General features: G+C 40.3%; 1 protein-coding gene across 2 annotated transcripts in view; it reads left to right on the forward strand.

Moving 5' to 3' along the window:
* The window catches only part of DGKI (diacylglycerol kinase iota), a 368,375-nt gene that overhangs the window by 273,496 nt on the left and 71,387 nt on the right, over nucleotides 1-23,492 (forward strand). For both annotated transcript variants that reach the window (XM_041002016.1, XM_041002017.1), the window contains 3 exons: nucleotides 4,729-4,829; nucleotides 19,371-19,450; nucleotides 22,011-22,055. In XM_041002016.1, the coding sequence (XP_040857950.1) occupies nucleotides 4,729-4,829; nucleotides 19,371-19,450; nucleotides 22,011-22,055 (226 nt within the window). The remainder of the gene's footprint in view (nucleotides 1-4,728; nucleotides 4,830-19,370; nucleotides 19,451-22,010; nucleotides 22,056-23,492) is intronic.

A 23,492-nucleotide genomic window follows, 5' to 3' on the forward strand; every position in this document is an offset into this window, starting at 1 on the left:
TTGTAGTGTTTTATGAGAGTGTGTAGGAATTTTTTAAGTACCTGGAAACTTCCATTACATGGATCAGCTTCTTAAGGTGGGAATTGTTTGACTTGATACAAAGCAGAGCTGAGATCCTGATTCTTATTTCAGTGGGTCTTAACTTTCTCTTCATCTCAGCAATATGGATTCTCGGACTTCTCTGTTACATATATCCGTGTCCTCTCGACCTCCTGTGTTTTTACTGGTTTTTTTTTTTCATTTTTGGCCTTTCAATATAATATTTGTACAAATTTTGTGCAATGTAAGTGAGAACATGAAGGCTAAAACACTCACCCTAAACAGCTTTTTTTCCTTTAAACCTGCCACCTTTAGTTGCCATTTGAGCAAATATCATGGCAGGAGACCCTATGGAGACGTAAGTAAGTTGACAGTATTTATCACAAGTAGAAATTGTTTTCCTTTTGTCTTGAGCAGAGATAAGCCAGACAATGAATTCCTGTGTGAAAGTAAAACACAGTAATAATACCATCCATGACCATCAGGACTGTTTCTTGTCTGTTGGCTTTAGTGATGGGAGCCTGCCTCCCTTTGAACTGAATTTGGTAGGGTAGTCCCCATTTGGGCCAGTGGTACACATTTCATATCACAAATGACCAGATGTGATGAGAAAAGTACGAGGTGGTCATGAAGACTTTGTTTCAAAATTCAACAAATGCCTATGGGGAAGAATAATGTAACACATGTTTGTGGCTTCATAATTAATAAGCACTATGCAAGTTGTACAGATATTTATAACTGGATGTCTCTCTTGAAGAATTCATATTTTCATGGGGAAGAAAATCAGCATGTCATAATTGTATCTACATGTCGAACGGTGTACAACGGGACAGAGTTTTTGAACGCAGGGTGTCCAGAGAGTTTAGGTGTGAAATGTTAGTGGCTTGATCAGTGAGTATTTAATTTGGATTAATTTTTTTTTTCCAGTGGGCATTTTAATGAAAGAGGAAAATTGTTCCATAGCCATTTAGAGGTGGAGTATTTGAGGGGAGAGAAGGAAGTTGCTAATGAAAACAGCTTCTGATGTTAACTTAAGGAAGTTCTGAGCAAACATCCAAAACGAAAGAGCTCCTAGCATCAGGGAGTCAGCCACCAAGGCGGGCTGCTCTTTGAGGGGGATTTAAGTTGAGCGCTCTGGTCTTCTGCTGTTGAGGCTACGGGTCCGATTAGCACGGCACAGGCACAGGCTGGTGAGTGCCACGTGGCACATAGTGGGAGGAGAAATCCTGTCTCCGAAAAGGAAGGCAGAGAGAGACCAGAGAGAGACCATCCAGCTCAGGAGATGAGAGCCGAGCCAGGAGATGACAGTGTTCCTTTCCAGACACCTGAGGACTTCCCACTGAGCCGCACCCCTTAAAGACCTCATCATCATGCGGGGCACCAGACCTCCAGCACAGGAGCCTGAGGGACAGCCAACATCCGCATACTAGTGCTGGCTTACAAATGACATCTGTGATTCTGGTAGCAGCAGTGTCACTACATGGGCCAGGCGGATTCCAGCTCACAGTCTCAGACCTGGATGTCTGATGATAGTTACTGCCTCAGAAAGAATCACATGGCCAGGGCTGTTTTTAAACAAAAACCAAGATTGTTGGCCTATTTTCCGTTAATATAAAACTCACGGAATCGCTGCCTTTGCAGAGCTGTTTCGCAAAACCCCTGAGTAAAGCTTGTGCGTGCCCATTACCTCGGCTTCTCCTTTAAGTGCCATGAACTTGACACTGAGCCGAAGAGACAGGGTGTGGATAACCACATGGTAATTTCACTGCCACAAATTCAGTTATTACAAATTTCAAAAGCATCAAGATTTATTATAAATTTCCATGGAAGCATGAAAGATTGCAATTATAATATGTCTTTGAAGATCTCTGGAAAATTAAATTTTATTTCAACCAGTGTTAATAGAAGTTACATGGTATTCAGAAAACCTAGTCTATTTTTAATCTGTTACCCACAGAGTTGGCACATATTTTTTTGGCTATATATCCAGCTTTGTGCTTGAAGTTTTGCAGTTTGTTGTTGTTGTTGTTGTTGTTGTTGCTTGTAGTTCTGAAGGGGTTGCTTACCTCAGGCATTCCTGTATTGCACATTTTAAACCTGAAGTTGATTAAGAGCTCTCACTCCAGAGTCACTTCGCTGCAGACCCTGGGAGGCAGTGGTGAATGCTCCCATTAAGTTCCTGCCTCTCCCTTGGGAATCTTCAGTCTCATTCCTCATTCTAATCCCAGCCCTGTCCTGGCGATTGAGGGCATTTGAAGAATAAACCAGTGAGTAGGGTCTCTCATAAAATAAAGAGTGATTCTTCTTATTATTACTAATTTTCATTGGAAAGTCAGATTTACATGTAAAGCTGAGGAAAGACAGGGAGAAAGATCTTCCATCCGCTGGTTCACTCCCCAGGTGGCTGCAATAGCCAGAGCTGAGCCAATCCGAAGCCAGGAGCCAGATCATCTTCTGGGTCTCCCATGCAGATACAGGGAGTTGCCAGGATGACATATGATCATCCTCCATCTGCTAGCATCTTGGGGTTGTAAGTTATGTGAATTAAGGAAGCCATGATCTGGAGCTTGTTGGAAGTCCAGGTAAATGACTTAATGAGTTTTTGAAAAAATCATCATGGGGCAGAGGGGGAGGCTTTTGTGAGTTAAGTCAGGAACTGAGTTTCTGCTACTTTGCATAAGGATCTCAATTTCAAGTAGGTTGGGGTCACCAGCCCAGTATGACAAGGAATCTGCGGATTGCTGAAATCCATGGGGTTCAATGTGCATGCACCCATTGGCAAAGGTCTGAAGTCCTCCTGGGAGCAGAGCACAGTAGAAAGAGGGTGCGACCGAGAGTCCAGGCTCTGCTCCCAACTGCTGTTTAGTAGCTCTGTGACCTTGACTCACTCCCACCTATTGATGAGCTAGGTAAATATTATAGCTAAAGTCCGTTCTTCTAGTTCCTAAATATTATGCTGTCAAACTAGACATCTGATATTCTCATCTATTTTGTTCATCGCCTGTTCAGTGCCCAGCACAGAATCTGCATTGGATATATTTGTGTTAGTTATTTTATTTAATTAGAGTAAGAGTATATTAAATGTACTAAACTTTACCCTAAGAGGAAATTTAAGACAAGATAATGAAACCACTTTTACCCTCTCTTCCAGAATTGTGGCAAAAGTAAATAAATATGTGTTCTACTCTGTGTTTTTGAGATAAGGGTGCCCTGTTATTTTAGAAGCGTTATTCCATCTTATTCAGACTTTGCTTTGTCTGCTTTCCTTTCGGCCCTCCCTCCCCTCTTTCCTCTCTTATTTCCCTTTATTCTTTTCTCTTCCTCTTTTTGCTTTACAGAAATTAAGAGTAATGTTACCTTCTACTTTAATCGCTGATGACTTTTCACACCATCTAATATAAACGTGAGAACCAATTTTCTGGAAGAAAATTCTCTCAACCAGTGAAATCTAGAGTGGGATTTGGGGTCAAGTTAGGATGGTATTATCTTAATATAGTAAAGAAATGTATTTATCCATAATGGTAGTAGTGAAAGTTCAGCTGTTTAACTCAAATAATGTCATGGATTAAGCAACATTGAAGATACTACTTGGAAAAAAATATATAGGCAGTCTGGTTAGACCTTGTGAGGGTGAACAAAGCACTTAAGCAGCTCCTTCAAAATGAGCTGCACACTTCATTCTGTTCCTAAAGAAACTGCAGTGAGCATATTCATTTCTTTGTCATTCTGAAGTACTTAAAGGAAACATCATAGTTAGTATTTATATAATGTGTTCACCAAGAGGAAACTCTTTTAAAGTGGCTCTTTAGAAAAGATTATTTATTTGAACACAGAGTTACGGATACAGACTTGGAACAAGAGAGATACAGACAGACAGACAGAGAGAGAAAGAGAGAGAGAGAGAGAGAGAGAGAGAGAGAGAGAGGTTTCCTTCCCATGAATTGATTCCCCAAATGGCCACAGTGGTTGGGGCAATCTAGGAGCCTGGTGCTCCATCCATATCTCCGTTGTACCTAACAGTGGCACAAGCAGTTGGATCATCTTCTGTTGCTTTCCCAAGCACATCGGCAGGGAGCTGGGTTGGAAATGGAGCTGCTGGGATTCCAGCAGATGCTGTTACAGGGTACTGGTGTTGCAGTCTGCAGTTTAAGCCTCTGCTCTGAAACAACTGCTCCCCGGAGGTGACTGTTTCAGTCTCAGTGTTGTGCTTACGGTGTTTTCAATCTGCTTTCAAAAATAATTTCTCTTCCTCTGGGTCAAGCTACCATTGACCAAGTTTCGTGGTTAAGGGCATATTCCTTCTAAGTCTTTGTAGATCCATCTTTCTTCTCATTATTTCATATGAGTTGACTCTTGTTCTCTATGTTGCTAAACACATGGTCTTATTAAATTTTAATATGACAATAAGAAATCCCATAAACATACAGGTTCCTGCTTCAGTTCCAGTAAGTTCTGATGTCTGGAGAAGCATTCTTCAGATAATTGCTTCATTCTGTGAAAACAAAACAAAACAAACAAAAACCTACATGCTGGCTTTGAATATGAGCTTTTTTTCATACCCACAAGTCAGTTTGGAAATGAACTTTTTCTCCTAAGCATGAAGACATGATGTTGTCTTAGTCCCTGAAGGTCATGACTCCCAACTCCACTCTCTCATTTGTACCTGACGTCTTGGTTCTTGTTTTGCAGTCCCCAGTCTGTCCCAGATCGGCTGAGGATCCGGGTGAACAAAATCAGTTTACAAGACTATGAAGGATTCCACTATGACAAGGAGAAACTCCGGGAAGCTTGTAAGTTGGAACTGCTCGTTTATTTCATGTCGTCAGCCTGCTGTCAGCCTTTTGGTCCTTCTTGGCTTCCTGGGTGGTTTCATTTGTCCTTGTGTTGGAAACAATGGTTAGAGCAGTGAGAGAGGTGTTGTAGCCTGAATCCCAACTGATTGTTAGTAAATGGACATACATGAAACCGAGATAAGAAGGCGTGGTCTTTTGCTGTAGATTCCAAGTCAAGAACTCTGCATATTCACCACTTTAGTAGTCTCAGATTTGCCTGAAATGATTAAAAAGCAAAAAGCTGGTGCTACCACATGTCTTATCAGGAGCCAGAAAACTCTTCAGACTACGAAAACATCTTCTGGGAACCTGCAGGGTCAAACCTGTTATTCTTCACACAGTGTGGCAAAGTTGACTATGAAGACACATCCAGCATTCTAAGCTGTCATACACCTATATGTCAAAGGCAACAATATATGGGATATTAAGATGATAAAGTGATTGATAAAGTGATGATGAAGTTCATTGATAAGCTGTCATTGTTTGTGAAATCTTAAATATGAGTTACTTCTCAGGGTTCATAATTTGTCTATGATTCTCCGAATGCAAGGATGGTTATTTGTTGGTCTTTATTGGGTATTTTCTTAACATTCCTGTCACTATTTTAAATCCTTGTGTGCATCACGGAATATGAGGCTTTTAGTTGAAGTATGCGGGGTTTTGGGGCTTCCTCATAATTGTGGGGACTGATATTCAAGTAGAATAAGATCAGAGAAGACAAGGCAATGCAGTGGTCGAGAGAACAGATGTGGATGCTGAAACAAAAGGAGTTTTACCGTAGACCCAGTGATTTTTGGAACCCAAACCTGAAGTGGGTTCGTTGTGGACCTGTCTAGAACTAGAAAAGAGGCAAGTGGTTTCAAGTGACAGGAACTGAGGAACCTCTACGGTCTGACTCCCAGAGACAGCTTTGGAGGATGAGAATCCTGACATCCTTGTCAGAACTGGGGTCAGAGAGGTCAGGGGCCTCTGGGTTCTGGAGCTGGTACCGGGGTTCTCAGCTGCTCCAGCTTCCTCCACCTAAGTGTTTCCCTTGAGCATCAACATCCGTTTGTTTCTACCCAGCCTTTTCCCTTCTGCCTCCACTCTCGTTTTCTTTGATTAAAAAGTATCTAGAGAAGGAATAGTCCCTGCATCCTCTTTCTTTTATAAACAATATATTATACTCGTGATATGAGCGAGGTTGTGACATATGAACACAAAAACAAATTTTCACTCATTAACTGGCGGCCATGTGTTTGTGTGTGAAATATAGCCGCAGTGTAAATGACATATTCTCTTGGGGAATATTACTTGTAAACTATATGGTTTTATGTTTTTTTTGGTTTCCAGTTTTCAAATAGCTTACAATTTTACAAATAAAAGTGTAATAGCTCTAAAGTAATATTTTGCAGTTTACTTTTGAGGAAAATCAACTCGAAGTGGGGATACTTTTGAAATTTGGGGCTGAAATGAGATTTGAGGCTTATCTGTGGATTTCAGATGTCTCTGCTTGGCAGTATCTGCCCATCACTGCCAGCGATAATTGTGATTTGAGGTTTTACAAGAAGATGACATTTCTTGGCAAGTACATTACAGAGCATATCTCGTGCGATAAAACTTCTGCCTGAGGAAACTTCTTAAATCGGGAGAAATAGATGGTATATGATGGTTTATATCCATTATATAATGAGGATTTAGTGAAATTAGGATTATACCTTAATTTGCTATTTAAGCATTTACCTAAAGGGATTTTCATTGTTTACTGATCTAACAGTGAGAAATGTTTGTGGTTGAATGACAATGGTAACCTTAACAAAGTAATTTCCTTTCTCCCATGACAAATATTGCCTATCTAAAATGAGAGTATACTTGTAACCTTCTATGGTACTGAAGGTTAAGTGTGATCTTATAACCAGAACGGCTGCTGCAGAGTCTGGCACATCAGCACGCTGCCATTACTGTGTTTGTTTTTGTTAGGCGGCCCCACTGTCACCAAGCCCATGCATCTGCAGGTGCTTAAGGGCACAGAGGGAGGACTGGCCTACTCTGCTCAGAGTCTTTTCTGGCTAGAATCAGCTCCCTCTCCACGGTGCTCACCACCTCCCGCCAACAGGCTTTTCCACTCCGAAAAGCAGAATTGGCTGCATCATTTGAATATATATTACAGCTAAACGAGGGAAGAAAATGCAGTTAATCATTCCATTACTTTTATTGTGAGTACTCAAGTGAGAATGTGCTATGATGACAAGGCTCTTATGACACGTTTGACCACTGTATGCCTCTGTTTGATAATCTGACCAGAGAAATGTAAATTCCCTTCTTTAAGTCCGAATGTTTCTGTAAGTACATTATCCGTTACCCATCACTGACTTGTTTTATGTCAGTTTTATTATTCAGAGATACTGCATAAGCCTTAGTCAGTTTCCTACATTGTTAAGTATTTGATGCGTCAATGGTGTGTTGTTTAGAGAAAGTGTTATTGGTGCAGCAGTAGTAGTAACTAAATTCTCATACTTTCCATCCCAGTAGCCACTTGCATTGTATTGGCATGTCTGTCTACCTCTTTCGGTCTGTGGAAATTTCTCAGCCTTCTCTTCTGCTTTGATGATCTTGAGGAGTGTTGACAGGATATTGTGTAGAATATTCTTGAGTCGGGCCCAGTGTGGTAGCTAGTGGCTAAAGTCTTTGCCTCGCATGCACCAGGATCCCACATGGGTGCCTGTTCTATTCCCGGCGGCCCTGCTTCCCATCCAGCTCCCTGCTTATGGCCTGGGAAAGCAGTCAAGGACGACCCAAAGCCTCGAGACCCTGCACCAAAGTGAGAGAACTGGAAGGCTCCGGGTTCCTAGCTTCAGTTCAGCGCAGCTCTGGCTATTGTGGCTGCTTGGGGAGTGAATTAGCGAATGGAAGATCTTCCTCTCTGTCTCTCCTCTTTGTATATCTGCCTTTCCAATAAAAATAACAAATGCTTAAAAAATAATATCTTTGAGTCGAGCACTGAATTCCATCTCGTTCGTAATTAGACGGGAGTTATGAGATCATGGTAGAGATACGTACCCATCATGTCCTGTCACTTTAGAGTTTACCAGTTGTTCATTCCTTGCAGTGTTGATCAAGCTGCTTTGGTAACATTCGCTATCTTCGTTTACATTAACATTCTTACTTTTTCTCTCCTCTACTCTATTCTTTGGGAGTAAGTCAGTAATTCTGCCCCACTTTCTGAAGAAGAGAAAATGGAGCATTGGATTTGTTATAGTTTTCAGTTTTCATAATTGGGCTCTAGTTAATATTGGTAACTATGCTAAAATGCTGTAACTACTCAAGCATTCATGCATTTGTGCTTTCCACAGCTATTTATTTGCATCATTCGTGTGACAGATACTTTGTTAGATAGTAGGCATTGAAAGATAAAACGAAACCATTCAACATCACAGCAATTAGTGCAGCATGCGTTTATGGAGTTTTCACGGTGAGCAAACAATGGCTGGAACAAACAAGAATTAGTCCCAGATTTGCCAGAAGTTTTGTCTCTTGTGACAAGGACTGTGATAGGGCTGCGAAAACAGTATGTACCTATTTTCCTAGCAAGTATCATTTAAGTAATAAAAGCAAAAGATAAAATATAGAAGAAAGCGTGAGAGAAGCAGGTCTAGCCACTAATCAGCTGTGCAACTTGGGGTCATGCATTTGTTCTTCAGGGTTCAGTTTTCTTATCTGCTCAATGCAGTAGTTAAACCAAGTCTTTCCTAACGATACGTGATAATAAATATTTAGTTCTATAGAAATTACGTAGGATTTAAAACTTTTCCTCGGATGCTTCCTTAGTTAAATTCTTACACTCTCACTTCACTCAGTGAGTATGAGTGCGCTGAATTTTCTCTATCGGTTGCTTCATCTAAAATGGAATCTTTCCCCATCATTTAACAGGCTGACAACAGGACTGTGCAGTAGAGATTAAGCCTGAATTAATGATGGAAGGCATTCTAATTTGAAATCTGTCTGGGGAGTTAAATGTTGTCAGTTTGTCCTCTGAAGAGCCGTAATCATCTTTTTTTTTGCAAGCCTGTTTAGGTTTATTTCTATTTTTTGAACTGACATTTAACTGGAGTTTTGTGCTTAATTTCTTTTGCTATCCTACCCCATCATTTGTCGGCATCTTATATTTATCTATTATTTGAAAATGCAATAACAAAAATGACAATAGTTACATGTCATCACTCTGTGAACAGGAGTGGTCTTAAATTTTTTGCATGTAATACATAATTTAATTCTCCCAAACATCGCTATCAAAAATAGGTGATGCTGATACCCCCATTGTACATATCTAGCAGCTGAAGCATGGAAAATTTGAGAGAATGTTATTTGTGTTTGAAAGGCATAGTTACAGAATGCAGGAGAGACAGATGAATCTTCCATCCATTGGTTCACTTTCCCAAATGATCGCAACAGCTGGGCTGGGCCAATCTGAAGTCAAGAGTCAGGAGTCTATCATGGGTCTCCCATGTTGGTACAGGCACCCTTAAGCCAACCTCTGCTGTTTTCCCAGGCCATAATCAAGGAGCTGAGTAGGAAGCGGGGCACCCAGGACGGAGACTGGAGCCCATATGGGATGCTGGTGCCCTTTGTGGAGGCTCAGTTTACTATGCTATGGCACTGGCCGCAGTACTTGTTAGTTTCGCACATGCAGTTGTTATGAGTAAAAAAAAATTAGGTTTCCACCACTCAGTACTATTTAAAGACATTTTTACTTTTAAAATGACTTAATCTCAACTTTCCATACTCTAGTTTATTGATCAGTTTCCTGTTTTTTAATCTCCTTCAAACTCCAAATAAAATATCGATGTCATTAAATCGGTGTGCATTTATCGACTGCTTTTGCAAGTTGTAGAGATCCTGCTTACTTGTATAAAGCTATTATTTCAGTGGGAGACACAGACAGATAAGGAATTACTGTATTATTAACTGCTCTATAAAAGAGTGTGACAGAGTATCCTGATTTTAATAAGAGGATCAGATGGGGGATTTTCCGTGATGTTTAAAGGGACTTGAGTGCAAAGAGCACCTGTGAATTTGAGATGCCAGGTGAGACTGTTTCCTTATGCATAGGAAACCATAAGAGCCAAGGTCCTGTGACATAAGCGTTCTTGGTCTATTGATTAACCATCGAGAAGTCCATGTTAATTCACAGTACTTGCCTCTGTGGGGTGTTTTTGTATGTGGACCATGAAAAAATGCGATGGTGGCTGGGAAAGACCAAAAAGGATATGTTGTTTTCTGATTTATGAGAGAGTACAGCAGGCATATATGTTGATGGGACCAATTTACTAAAAAACAGAAACCAATTCAGGAAGCAGAGGTCCAACTGCAGTTGAGGTCTTTGCGTAGATGATTATAATGCATTATTTAAAAGAATTTGGGGTCAAAGTTCTTGTCATAGGTTGTATTCCTTGGGAGAAGTTCTGCAGCTGAGTTTTGTGTAGGGGTGGTTCACTGGGCATTTCCCAAGAGGGAACTACAGCTATGGAGGGCAACAAACATCAAATTGGAAGGAGTGAGTAGTTGAGCCTTGGTACAGCTGTGCGGCCACGGACTGCTGTAGGGAGCTTTGAACATTGGGCAGCCATTTAGAGTTGCACCAGTTGAGGCAAAGGTTACTGGATATAAGACAGTCTCCCCGAGTGGTGACAGGTAACAACCTTCCTGGAGTGGTGCTCCAAAGTGGGCCATCAGAATTGCATCAATTGTGACATAGATCTTCCATCTTCAGTATTTATTTTATTTGTTTGAAAGGCAAAATGGTAGAGAGAGAGAGAGAGAGACCTTATCTCTGCCAGTTCCCTCTCCAAATGGCTGCAACATTGGGCCTGGGCAGGACAAAGCCAACAGTCAGGAGCTCCATCCAATCCTCCCACAAAGAAATCAGATATTCAGGCATTTGAACCATCTTCAGAAGTCCTTTGAGGAACACGTGTAGGGAGTAGGATCTGAAGCAGACCAGCAAGGACCTGAGTCAGTGCTCAGAGCTGGGATGCTGGCCCACAGGCAGTGCCTTGAGTTGCTGTACAACAATGCCATTCCCTGTGCCTGTGACTTAGATCTTTGTGGCTGGGGCAGCTCAGTTCTGTATGGATAGGCTTTACCATGTCACTCAGCATCTGATGTCTGGTCTATTGTCAGGAAGGACCCCTCCCCATACCAAAGCTGCTTAGACTACTATTCAAACCTCATACTGAAAATCTCTATTGAACACCTATTGTTACCATTGGTGTTCTGGGTACTGGGGTTTGAGATTAAATGAGCATTAACCCCTCCCTCCCCAGCCCCCCAGATTTTTCTCTCTGTGTCTTTTGAATTGACCTTCCTATGATCCCACATTAAAAGTGTTGGAATTGATTTAATTCCTTTCTTCATAAGTGCCTGGATCAGCAAAGTAAAATGAAAACTCAACATGTGAATACAAATCATGCCCTAGTAGTTCTTTTTAAATGAACCATTGCCAAAGCAAATATTCTCCCTTTGGAATTTGGGTAGTTAAAACTGGAGACTGAGATGCAAATAAATCTGAATTTCTGGTTGTTATTTGTAGCCTAACACTGTAGTCCTTGGTGATAAGAGTTTGAGTCTCAACAGTATGATAATTTCTTCTGGGATAATAATTTGGTTTATTGCTAATATGTTGAATAGAACTGAGCACAGAAATATGAGGTGCTCAGAAACTAATATCTTGCTTTTTTGGAAAGATTAATTTGGGAAATAATTTTGCTTTTGGAAAAATTAAAATTGAACTCAGATGCATGATTTTATGTGCTAATTACACAGAGTTCTACACCTTTTATAGTTCATACCAGTTCTTAGCATTTTGGTTTACCTAAATTACTTGTGCACTGTCAGTGTCATAAAATGCAAAATGAGAGGTATCCCTTGAATGTTAAATACTAAGGATGCATTTGTTTGAGAGTGCTTCTTTTCAAATATCCACATAACAACTATCCAGATATAATGCATTGTCTAGTTCTGGTTTTGGAGATTCAGGACCCTTCAGCTGATTGTACAGAATGTTTCTGTCGTTGATTTTGTGCTCATGCCCAATCAACTCGGAAAGTGAGGGGCTACCTGTCTGCAGGTGCCTGCAGTGAGTTGCTGGAGTGGCCCTGCTCCCCGTGTAGTGTGACAGACAGGATGGTGTTGAAGTGACAGTTGTGACAGATTAGGATCAGTGTGTCTAATCATTGTTTGTAAACCTCAGTGGTGAGTATGCTTGTGATGCTTTGCTTAACATTTCAACTTGATTTTTAGAGTTCTTGAGCTGGGCTGACTACCATTCGTTGTAATGTCACAGTGAAATATATGATGTCTTTCTGTGAGACACTTGACTGCTGGCAGTCATTGTTCAACCCTGTTTGTAAGAATTTTGCTCCCTGCACCCACCTAGGAGAACTGGAAGAAGCTCCTGGTTCCCAGCTTTGAGTCAGATCAGCCATGGCTCTTTAGGTCGTTTAGGGAGTGAACTAGTGGATGGCAGGTTCTTTCTGTGAAGTCGGCCTTCCAAATAAAAATGAATAAATCTTTTAAAATAAAAAAAGTATAGTCTACTGGTTTATCTCAAGACAAAAGGTCTGGAAGCCTTGCTAGTCCACATCCCCACAGCATTTGTGTTGACTATTTTGATTGCACTTGTTATGGATATTTCTCCCTTGTTATAAGTGATATTTTGTTGTCTTCATTTGTAATTCCCAAATGACAGGAGATGTTGAGCACCTCCTGAAATAAATATTTTTTATCTTTTTTAAGCTTGTTTAAGTTTTGGAGCATTTTGGACATCTGTCTTTTTTATCCCCCCCCGCTTTTTTTTTTTCATGAATCGTGTTGATGGTGTTTTATCTAAACCCCACAGCACATAGTCTCCTTATAAGTCATTGTTTAGGGAACAGGTTCTTTTTCAAGCTCTTGATTTCTTATTAATATTAGTTGATAAAATTGATAAAAATAGAGCAGGAAATGCCATACATTCTATTCATTATATTAAGTCTGACATCAATATTTAACTGAGCAGGTTTTTGGGCTATACATCAAAACAGTGTTAAGACAAATATATCATGATTCTGAGTTTATCTGCATTCTGATGACTGAACGTATTGAGCAATGTCTGTCCCTGGAGGAGCCATTATTAACCCTATCTTTATATACATATATTATTATTATTATTTTTTTTTGCAGAAAGCAACCACTCTTTAAGTCTCAGTAAGAGCCTCTGCAGTATCTTTTTATGTACCTCTTTAAATCCAGTCTTCCCAATGCAGGCATTTTCTGAGCTGTTTTCTAAGGTGTCACGTTTTTCTGTTAACGAACTCCTGATGATAGTTTCATTTGTGCCTTGAATAGGTAAATGGCTCATTCAGTGCCAGTTCTGTTTTAATAGGAATTGCACTGTGCTTGCAAAATGTCAAATAATTAAATCCCTTTTTTTCCCTTTTCAAGTGCTGAGCTCTCAGCCTTTTATTTCCACTGTGATATGTTGTTGAACACATTCCAGCACCTTGCAGAGAATGGATTAACTGCCATGAGTTTTCTCCCTTTTTATACATTCCATTATCAAGTTCATGTGTACTTAGTGTCAGAGAGGACCCATTCCAGCTTTGGCTCTGAGGAACTTTGCTTGTGTCATCAAACAGCCAGCTGTGATTCCACTCATCTCCCTGTAGGGTTCTTTGATTATTATTTTTTTTAATCTTCATGCTTTTCTTTTAGACATGGTCTGCTGCAGAAATTCACACATATGGTCTGCTGAAATAGGTGTGAGGGTTTACGAATGGCTAGAATATTTTGATAATGGAATTAGGAAGAAAAACACGGTGAGTTTAGCAAGACTTGGAGGAGTGACCTATAACACGAAGAGGTAGCTACCCTGATCTCTACTGATACATGGGACCTGGACATACTTTGTTGAAAAAGAATCAAGGGCAACCTAAGTTTATTTAGCAGTCCGCAAGATCAAGTGTACCTATAACTATGACTCTTCTGAATATAGTTGTTTACCAAGTATAATTAAACATTGAAATAAATGATATGAGAATGCTTGTCATAGTAAAGCCGCCAAATAGATCAAGCAGAATGCTAGCCAGACTGGGAGTTAATGTTTAGGAAATACTTCACCGGAAGTCCTTGGGAAACTCTTTCGAATGCCCTTGGATACCTCAATGAATGCACATTTCACACCTCCGGAGAGAGTGTGGGTTTTGGTTTTTGTGTTTAGTTTATGTTAACAGATGTCAGTCGGCTCTTTCGTTCAATATTGGAAATCCTCATGTAAGGATTTCAAATAACAAAACAAGTCACGTGACTTTTTGTAAGCATTCTAAGCCTGGTGTCGTCTGATCATCTGCACTAACCCAGTGATGGTTAACATCTGCTCCCGACTTCACCATTGCCTTTCTTTATAAAGTAAGCCACACTCACTTTCATTGTATGAACTTTCAGTTGCAAAGCTGTTTAATGGATCTGTCATCATTTTTCCTAGCTTGACTCTTGACCTCTGAGTCTCAGAGAAGCTGGTATTTTAGGGAAGAAGCAGGGGAAGCTTTCAGAATGATCACACTGCTGCCAAATTGTTCGTGAGAACAAAGTCTGGCTTTGCTCACGGTTTCTGAGTCCTTGTGTGAATCATCGGGCCAAGTCCACAGTGTTTGCTCAGCTCGTCCTGCATCCCGCTCACAGCCTTTCTCCGTGCAGGTGGATCCAGGCCTAGGGAACTGGTGCTTCCTTCATTGTCCCTAGTCAACTGTCATTTGTTCCTGCCCTCGCCTCCCTGAGACCCTGCCTGTGTGTGTGAGGCAAGATCTAGTGGCAGGAGGAATATTCCAGAAGAGGAACTCCTGAGTGAGAGAAACCCCGGATGAATGTTTAGCTGTTGTAGTAGCGGAGCCTAATGTGATCTAATATTTTCATGACTCACGTTGGTGACTTTTTCAATTTTAAAAGCAAGGATAATCATAGTTAACTTCTCTGGATGTGATGAAGATTAAATAATCCATAAAATGATATATTATTGATATTTCCTTCTTCATGTCCTAGAATTACCGCGATCTCCCAGGTCAGGCATTTGGCTTTCCCAGGCCACAGGCAGGGAGCTGGATGGAAAGCAGGGCTGCTGGGACATGAACTGGCTCCTAGATGGAATCCCAGTGCATGCAAGGTGAGGATTTTAACCACTAGGCTACAGCGCTAGGCCCAATTCCCCATTTTCTTTAAGGTGACTACATCTGCCGAGATTGTGGTGGGCATTCAGTGAACATCATGCTTCTGTCTTTGTTGCCCCTTTTTACTGGGTTCCCGAGGCACTTGGTGCTGACGGTTTGCAAGCCTTTTGAAGGCTCTGCAGTGTACATTGTGTTGGTTCTCACCCACTCCCTCTCGAGGTTAGGGAGTTCTGTAGGGGTCCTGAATCAGTTACCAATACTCCATCTGTTTCACCTGTTAGTATTTTCTTCCCCCTGTTTCTCCTCATTTTGTTGGTTTATAGTTTTTGTTGTTGTTGTTGTTGTTGTTAAGCCATTCGCTGTAGTTCAGCAATGTTTCAGTGTGAAAGATGCGTGTGTGTTAAATCTTCCATCTTAATCCAGAAGTTCTTTTCTTTTCTTTTTTGCTTCATTAGAATTCCTTTTTAATCTCTGCAATAAAAGTTCCATTATGTAGGCTGATTATTGACCAGTGCTTGTTGGAGGAAAGCCTCTGAGAGGAGAGTAAGATGAATCATCAAGTCAGAGCTGCTGCTGTTTCGACCATCAGAACTCTAACTCCCCTAATTAGAGGAAGGAAACGTCACTGAAATGGGGCAGCTGGTTATCAGTAGCGTAGAGGAAGCTGGTAGTTTTCCACAAGCTTCTGCTTTAATATTTTCGTCCTCCAATAATTTTCCTTTGGCTGGGAGAGTGGAAATTAGTTTTAAGTAAAGAGAAGATGGCTTCTAACTCTTACGGTCTTATAAAAGATACATGACAGGTGCATCCATTTTGTAGTTAAATATGCTCAAAGATACTGAGGGGAGTGAGAGAGCATTGGTAATTATGCTTTCATAATTCAGTTTTAAACATACTGTTTTAAAGAATCCTCACAAAATCCTGTAAGATACCCATTCTAAATACCAGGGTCTTTTTAAAGAATTTAATTATCGTAATTATCGTTTTTCAAGATAAAGTTTCATAGACTCCTGGACTTCCTATTCTGCCCTCCCCCACCACCGCTTCCCCCCATATTGTTAATAAAGGTATAGTCCTGCAGTATCAGTCACCGTCCAAAGTTCTGCTGTTGGAGTGTGTCGTGAGCTTGTAGGTATAGGCAATGGTAGAAAGTCTGGTATCCTACTTCGAGATATATTGGACAGCTTTTGTTGGGAGCGCTCCTTTTATACGGGAATTGACATGCATACTGCAACACATTTTCTCTTCCTGATATGCTAGCTTCCGTTATATGGTTCATCTATGAGACTATGATGTATATGCATATTTACCTATACATCCACTTGTCTTATATTTTGCAAGGAGGTTGTCTTATATCAGCGAGAACATAAGATGTTTACTACTTGAGTAATTTGCAAGACGAAAGTATTACTAAAATTTGAGTCTGGGAGTGGATGATTGTAAACTCTTTTCTGTTTCATTTCGGAATCTATCTGGCAGTTGTCCTTAATAGGCTATGAAACTGGGGTAGCTGTCATTTCTTTTCCTCTCCATTTCTTTTTACTCTGAATTAATGGATAAGAATGGCTCCATTAGAAGCAGCTAAGGGTCCACTGTTCCTTGATAAATAGGCAAAGCGTTTGACTTTACGCACACAGTAGAACTGAATGGTGCATCTTTGAAAACTTTTCTCCCTACCTTTTCTTGATTCTGTGTCTTGAAGTCTGTAGTTGCTGTTTAAAATGTCTGCCACCCAAGTGCATTAGATTTGGTTTTGGACCAGACTAAATCCAAACATTGAAAATAACTAGATATCAGAGATATTGACAAGATTCCTGCATTTCCATATAAATTCTAATTAAATAGGTAAGTATTGTTTCAAGTCTATTTCTCTACATTTTCACATTGAGGCTAAGAGAAAAATAGAACTAAACAGTTTAAGACCCCAATGCGGGTTGTCATTGTGCACTATCACAGCTAGGTTTCATTTCTCATATATATATGTGCGCTCACTTGGAGAGTGAATCATCAGACAGAAGATCTTTCTCTCTGTCTCTCCTCTCCTCTGTATATCTGATTTTCCAACACAAATAAATAAATCTTTAAAAAATTAATTTATTTGTTTTACGATATGGTTCCAAAAGCTCTGGGAGCTAGGCTTCTTTTCTTAAAACTTTGATATATCAAATCTAAAGTTCCAGTGCTTCCACACAATTCCCCAAACATTAGAAGTTGTTCTGCTCTTAATTTGGATGTGTTTAGTGGCTTAGCTGATACGAATACTTTGATCAGGACTTCTAAGGGATATCCCTACTGAATTTCTCTTACATAACCCTCTAAGACACAGCTGCCAAGCCGAGAAAACGTGTTTGATGCTTCCATTGAAAAAGAAGCTGAAAATATTCTTACACACGTAAGATCCCTCCAGGGGGCCTCATCTCTGCGTGGCGACTCTCCTGCTTATTTTTGGGCAAGTAAGCCAACAGGAAGCTCAAACCCAGGCCACGTTCTACTTCTGTTGCAACCCCATGCTTGCATGTCTACCCTGGAAAACTCCCTTGTGTCTTAACGATGCTCCTTCTCCTTCACATGTGGACAGGGCTTCATCCCATCTTCTTTCATCTCCTGGCAAACATTGATTGAGTATCTCCCATTTCTGGTCCAGGCACTTGGGCAGTGAGGGTAAGCAAGGCTGATCTGTGACATGAGAGAATGTACTCAGATACTGCTGGAGTTCCCCCAGGCAGTGGATGCTGAAGAAATGAGCAAATGGGGCTGATTACATCCTCCTGCTAGAACCTGGTTGGGGTGATATCGAAAATTCTGTTTCTTTTTTCTAGACCAGCCCTGCTCTTCAGCCTGAAATCTGTCTTCCTGGCAAGGCTTAGTTCCTCTTTTCCAGAGCTTTCCCAAATGACTGTTGATGCATTTGATACATTCATGATATTTGGCAGTGTTTATTTGAACCTATTACCTTCACTACTAGGCTAAACATTCTGAAAATTTTTCATGTGTTTTAAATATATCATCATTATCAATTTGTAAAACCATCATGCTTGGCCTTTAATAATAAAGGCAATGAATGAATACAAACTCACAAGATGCATTGTATTTATTTGGAAGGCATTGTGACACTGCGAAAGGGAGGGAGGGCGTGGGGGAGAGAGAAGCACGGAGTGACACAGAGGCAGATCAGTCCCGGGTCCATAAGCTCATTCCCCAAAGTCCATGATAGTCAGGACTGTGCCAGGAGGTGGACGCTTTGTCTGGTAGAGGCTGCGTACTTGGACCATTTTGTGTTTTTTTTTTTCCTGGGCAAATTAGCAAGAAATTGCATTGAAAATTGAGTAGTCAGGACTCTACCTAGCACTCATATGGCATGCGGGCATCGAAGGTGGCAGTTTAACTTGCTGTATCACAATAACAGCCTCTAATGGGTGGTTTTCACAAGAATTTTTGATAATAAAAGCCATTTTCATATCTAATGTCTAGTATTTTCTAACTGGTAACTTGAAGATACTGAGCAATAAAAATTTGTTTTGTTGACTCATGGATTTGATGTTATATCTGTACATGTAAAATAAAAAATATTTATATTTCTTTTAAGTTTTGGGAAGGAGAGTATCTTTTTTTTAATATTTCAGGACTTTCTGGAGAAATATAAGTAGGAGATTGAACCACAGTGTGACATTTGTACCCACTAGTAAGATGCTTTCTAAGGCGCATGACTTAAGTTCTCCTGCTGTTTGCTGAGCTCTGCTGTTAGCCTGTCTTTAAAATCAGTTGAGTTTTCTTAGTTCTGTATTTTCCTTTCTTACACTTTAAAAATCTATTTAAAGGTTGCATGCCTTTTATTCTGATGATGGCTACCAGTTAACAACACTGCCTTAAGTTGCTTGAGTCTTAGGAACAAGGAACTGTTGTAAACTGACAAAAAGGTCAAGCTCAAAATGCATCCAGCTGTGGCAGGGCTCAGTGATCAGAATCATGTATGTAATCCCTCTCTGGGACTGAATCCTCCGTTGTCTCTTGCAAACGCAGGCAGAAATTGTCAGAGGGCGTGGGCTAGCTTTCTGGTTCTGCCATCCGGTGTTCCTGGGATGTTACCCTTCTTACCTGGGCCCCTGCGATCAAAGGGCGGCGTGAACCATGCACGGAAGTTTATGACAACTGCAGGCCAGGACAAAGTGACGTCATGAAGGTGTTCCTTTTGTTTTTGTAAAAGAGCCTGAAAGATCCGTTATTGACGAGATTTATTTCTCAAGCCCCAAGAAACATGTTTATGCCAGTCTGGAAAAATCAAATATGTGATCTTCGATTTCTCTTTCTGTGTCGCCCTTAGCCATACCTCTGGGTATTCTTGTTGTTCGTGGACACTGTGACTTGGAGACTTGCCGAATGTATATAGACCGCCTCCAGGAGGTGAGTTGATGCCGAGTAGGCTTGTTTATCCTACTCGGCTTTCCATTTTGATGAACAGTTACTAGCCACGTAGGGTTGTTTTTGAAATGATGCACCGTGGGACACAATAGGAATGTCACTGTGTCCTTGCCACCTGCTCTGTGGATCTCCCTTTCCAGCCTCCACTGATGGTCACAGTGGGAAGGACTTGGCTGGGGTAACTGCGGACAGCCCTTGCTTCGGTGTGCACTTCATCAGCAGAGCTTGGAACAGCTTGTCTTCTTTCCAGACTGCAAACCTGTACTTTTCGAGCTGTACAGAATTTCAAAGGGAATTGATAAATAATGAAAGAAATCAGAGATTCGGGATTACTGAATGTTTTGTATCTACCACAGACTCTCATCGAGTACAGCTAGATTTTGTTTAAAAAATAAAATCCCTTCAGGAAGAAACGCCTTCTGTATTTCATGGGGATTTGTCGGAACACAAAGGAATTAGCTTTTTTTTTTTTAAGATTTATTTTATCAGTGCAGTCTCATAGAGAAACGAGAAACGGAGGTTCTTGTGTTATGAGATTCTGGCGAATGTGACTGTCGCTGGAAAGATGGAGCATCAAGATCATGGTTACAGTTGGTCTGGATTGCTTTATAAAGCCTTGAGGGACAGTACTGACTGTCTTCAATCCACAAATGGCGAAGAACGTGTGCAGTGACGTCTTTAATATTGGTACTTTTTTCGGTGTGCTTGTTTATTTTCACCTGCTAGAAGAAAGAGTGGCAGAGAGTGAGAGCGAGATCAAGCAAGAGAAAGAGAGAAATATTTTATCCATTGATTCACTACCTAATTAGCTGCAACAGCCAGGGCTCAGCCAGGCTGAAGCCAGGGGCTCGGAACTTCATCTGCGTTTCTCACATCTGTGGCATGGGCCAAGCCTTTGAGCCGTTATCTGTTGCCTCCAAGTCATATGAGCAGGAAGGTGGATTAGAAGTGAAGTGGCTGGGACTCAGACCAGAATTTGCATCCCAGCAAAGTGTCTCATATTTTGCCTGTTTCTGTTGTGAATTTCTTTATGCTATATGCATATGTAAGGCATGTTTCTCACATAGGATTAGTCACGGGGTTATTCTGTTTGCTATTCCTTAATGAGCTATTCTGTCTCCAAATATACATTAGGTGTCAATAACTAAAGGGAACACATAGTGTTTAAAACTCCTTCGATTTGTAACCATTTTGTTATGAATATTAGATTCCATGAGGAAGAATAGAGTGATATGAAAAATTATTACTTTTTATCATTGTTAAGAATAAAAACAAAATTACGTATGCAAATATTTAGAAGTAGCTGCCAAAATTTGAATTTTTTTTTACTTGAATGAAAGATAGTTGCTTGAATAAATTAAAATTTGTGAGCATTTTACCAGAATTTTATCAGAACTTTTAGTATCTTGTTGTCTATGGCCATACCACCCTAAATGCGCCTGATCTCAGAATTTATAGTATCTCATTTTTATGCACTGCATTGAAACAGTGATTCATAGTTGGAGCCAACCTATTTTCTGATTTAACACTCAGATGACTTTAATAACACCTTACAGTAATAAAATGTATGACTAAGCATATGACTATTGAAAGCTAATTTATTGGTGTGCAACCACACCACATCAATACTTGGCAAAAGGAAAATTCTAAAAAAACAAACAAGCCAAAAAAAAAAAAAAGTAATGAGAGAAGACATCCACTCAAAAAAAAAAAAGGGCGGGGGAAAGATTTTTTTTTTAATTTATTGTTGCTTACATTGTATTATGTAGTACAGTTTTAAACTCACTTGGATGTAGAGAATAATTTGATGAAGCGCTGTGGGAAACAGCTGAGAGGGCAAGAGTAGCTGAAATCTGTGAATAGAATCAGGACACTCGTTAGAGAGGAAGCCTGGGGGAGCGTGTGCATGGCGGTGACAGCTTAGTTCTACAACTCTTCAAAGCGAGTCCATTTCTCAGAGTCTTCCAGAAAAACTGTGTGAACTTTAATCCCAGGAATTCGCAATCCCTGATAAGGCAGAGGTGGAAATCATTTTCTTTGTGCAAAGTATGAAAATCTGTGTTTGCAAAAAAAAAAAAAAAAAACACATGTCAGTATAAACATTTACCATGACAGTATGCACTGGGTCTAAGATAAAGAAATTATTAGCGTGTAGAGAGACTCTTAAAGCCTTTTTTCATATGGTAAAAGTTCAGGTGTCAAACAAACAGGATCTTCAGTTATTATAATAAAATTGTTTATTATTTTCTTTTGGTTTTTCCCATCTTTGAGGTCACACTATGTCACTTATCTCTAAAAACTAGTTATGATTTAGAGGTTATAATAGTTTTCTGGAAACCTTTTCTTTTTCTGTGCAACTTACAATGTTTTATCATTTCTGATATTGCTTTGTTTAATTTTGTTTATTTAATTTTGATGAATTTGGATGAGTTTTCTAGAGAGGCATAATAAGATTCAACCGGGTGTTCAGTTGGTAGAATTGTAGGGCGGCTTGCACACTCTTGCTTCAAGTACATGTATATTTTTCTGCTTTTCTCACTAGGATCTGCATTCAGTTTCTTCTGGCTCACAGAGAGTTCATTACCAGGTAACTCAGAATGGACTGTCCTTGTTTCCCAACTTTGGGCCAAGAGGAACCTACTTTTCACTCACTATCTCCTTTGGAATTAGAATCCACTTTTGCCCTAAGAAACGAGTTCATGCTTTGGAAGAATCTAGAAAGATTTTTATGTTGATTATTTTGCATTGTAGTGAGCTTTGGTTCATATTAGAATAAATTTTTGTTTTGTATTTTCCCCAGATCATTTAAACAAAGGTTAGAAAATGTGCTTTCAGTGATGAATATCATAAATGCTAATCAAATCATCTTACCAAGGAAAGAGTCGCCTGGTCCATATAAGAAAAAAGTCGAGATCAGGGTAGATTTCACGTAACAATTGTTTATGATTAAACTCTTTCTGCTTTACTCTCCTCTTTCAGTTTCAATTTTGGATATGTGTTTTCATGGTCCAAGATAACTTCTACTAGCTAGCATCTTTTACATCCAAGCCTTCCTAGAGCCTTCAAGGGAAAGTGCTAAAATATCATCTGCTTGGTCCATCCTACTCATTTGTGCTAGATCTATTAAACTCTGTCTGTCTGTCTTATATGACCCTTGTCTAGTCCGTAGAACACTCAGCTGTCTTTTGCCCCAGTAGACTTTGGGGCTTCCATCAATTCCATGACTCGGAAGTCTGTTCAGTCATTCTCTGACCCATCGCATTCACTCTAGCATGGTTTAGATACCAATGCGCAGTATCACTCTACAATGCAAAGGACCCACATAGAGCTCTTGGAGGGAGTAGTGTCATTAAAGCTTTGCTCTCTGCAAATCCCCTATACTGATCATTCCTGGAGAAGGTGCGTATGTGGGAGGGGAACATAAACAACTTTCTCTAACTCGACCACTCAATCCATCAAATGCTACCTCCCAAGGTATGCATTAGCAGGAAGCTAAAACCAGAATGGAGATGGGACTGGAGCCTAGAATTAACATGGCAGGAGCACAGGGAGAGGACAATGAGGAATTTCCTAGCAGAGCAAAGAGCTAGTTTCAGCAAGGAGCCACAGCATATGAGCTTTCACATTTGGCTGAGATCTCAGAGCAAATGCCGAATGCACACATTATGTTTTAGCCCCACTGGCTTTGATATGCTGATTGCAGCCAGGAAGCTTGGTGAGTAGATGCAGGTCTTTGAATATCAGAGTGCAGTAAAAAATTATGACCAAGAGATAGAAATGTAAGTATCAACAGAAAATAGATATGTTAAAACTGCAGGACTGGAAGAAGACACTTCTGGGGAGGTTAGATAGAGAAAAGTCCCATCAGCAAGTATATACCAGTCAGCAAGAACAGAGGTTCATAAAAGCCAGTTACTCATCAGGAGCTATCAAAATCATGGTGCAAAGCAAGAGTGCAAGAAATCAAGGAAGAAATGGTATCAGACAAAACCTGGAGTGTCAAATATACCAATATGACACATTG

The sequence above is a fragment of the Ochotona curzoniae genome, unplaced genomic scaffold (genome assembly GCF_017591425.1).
Source record: "Ochotona curzoniae isolate NIBS_2020 unplaced genomic scaffold, NIBS_Ocur_1.0 scaffold_2476, whole genome shotgun sequence".
Classification (NCBI taxonomy): Eukaryota; Metazoa; Chordata; class Mammalia; order Lagomorpha; family Ochotonidae; genus Ochotona; species Ochotona curzoniae.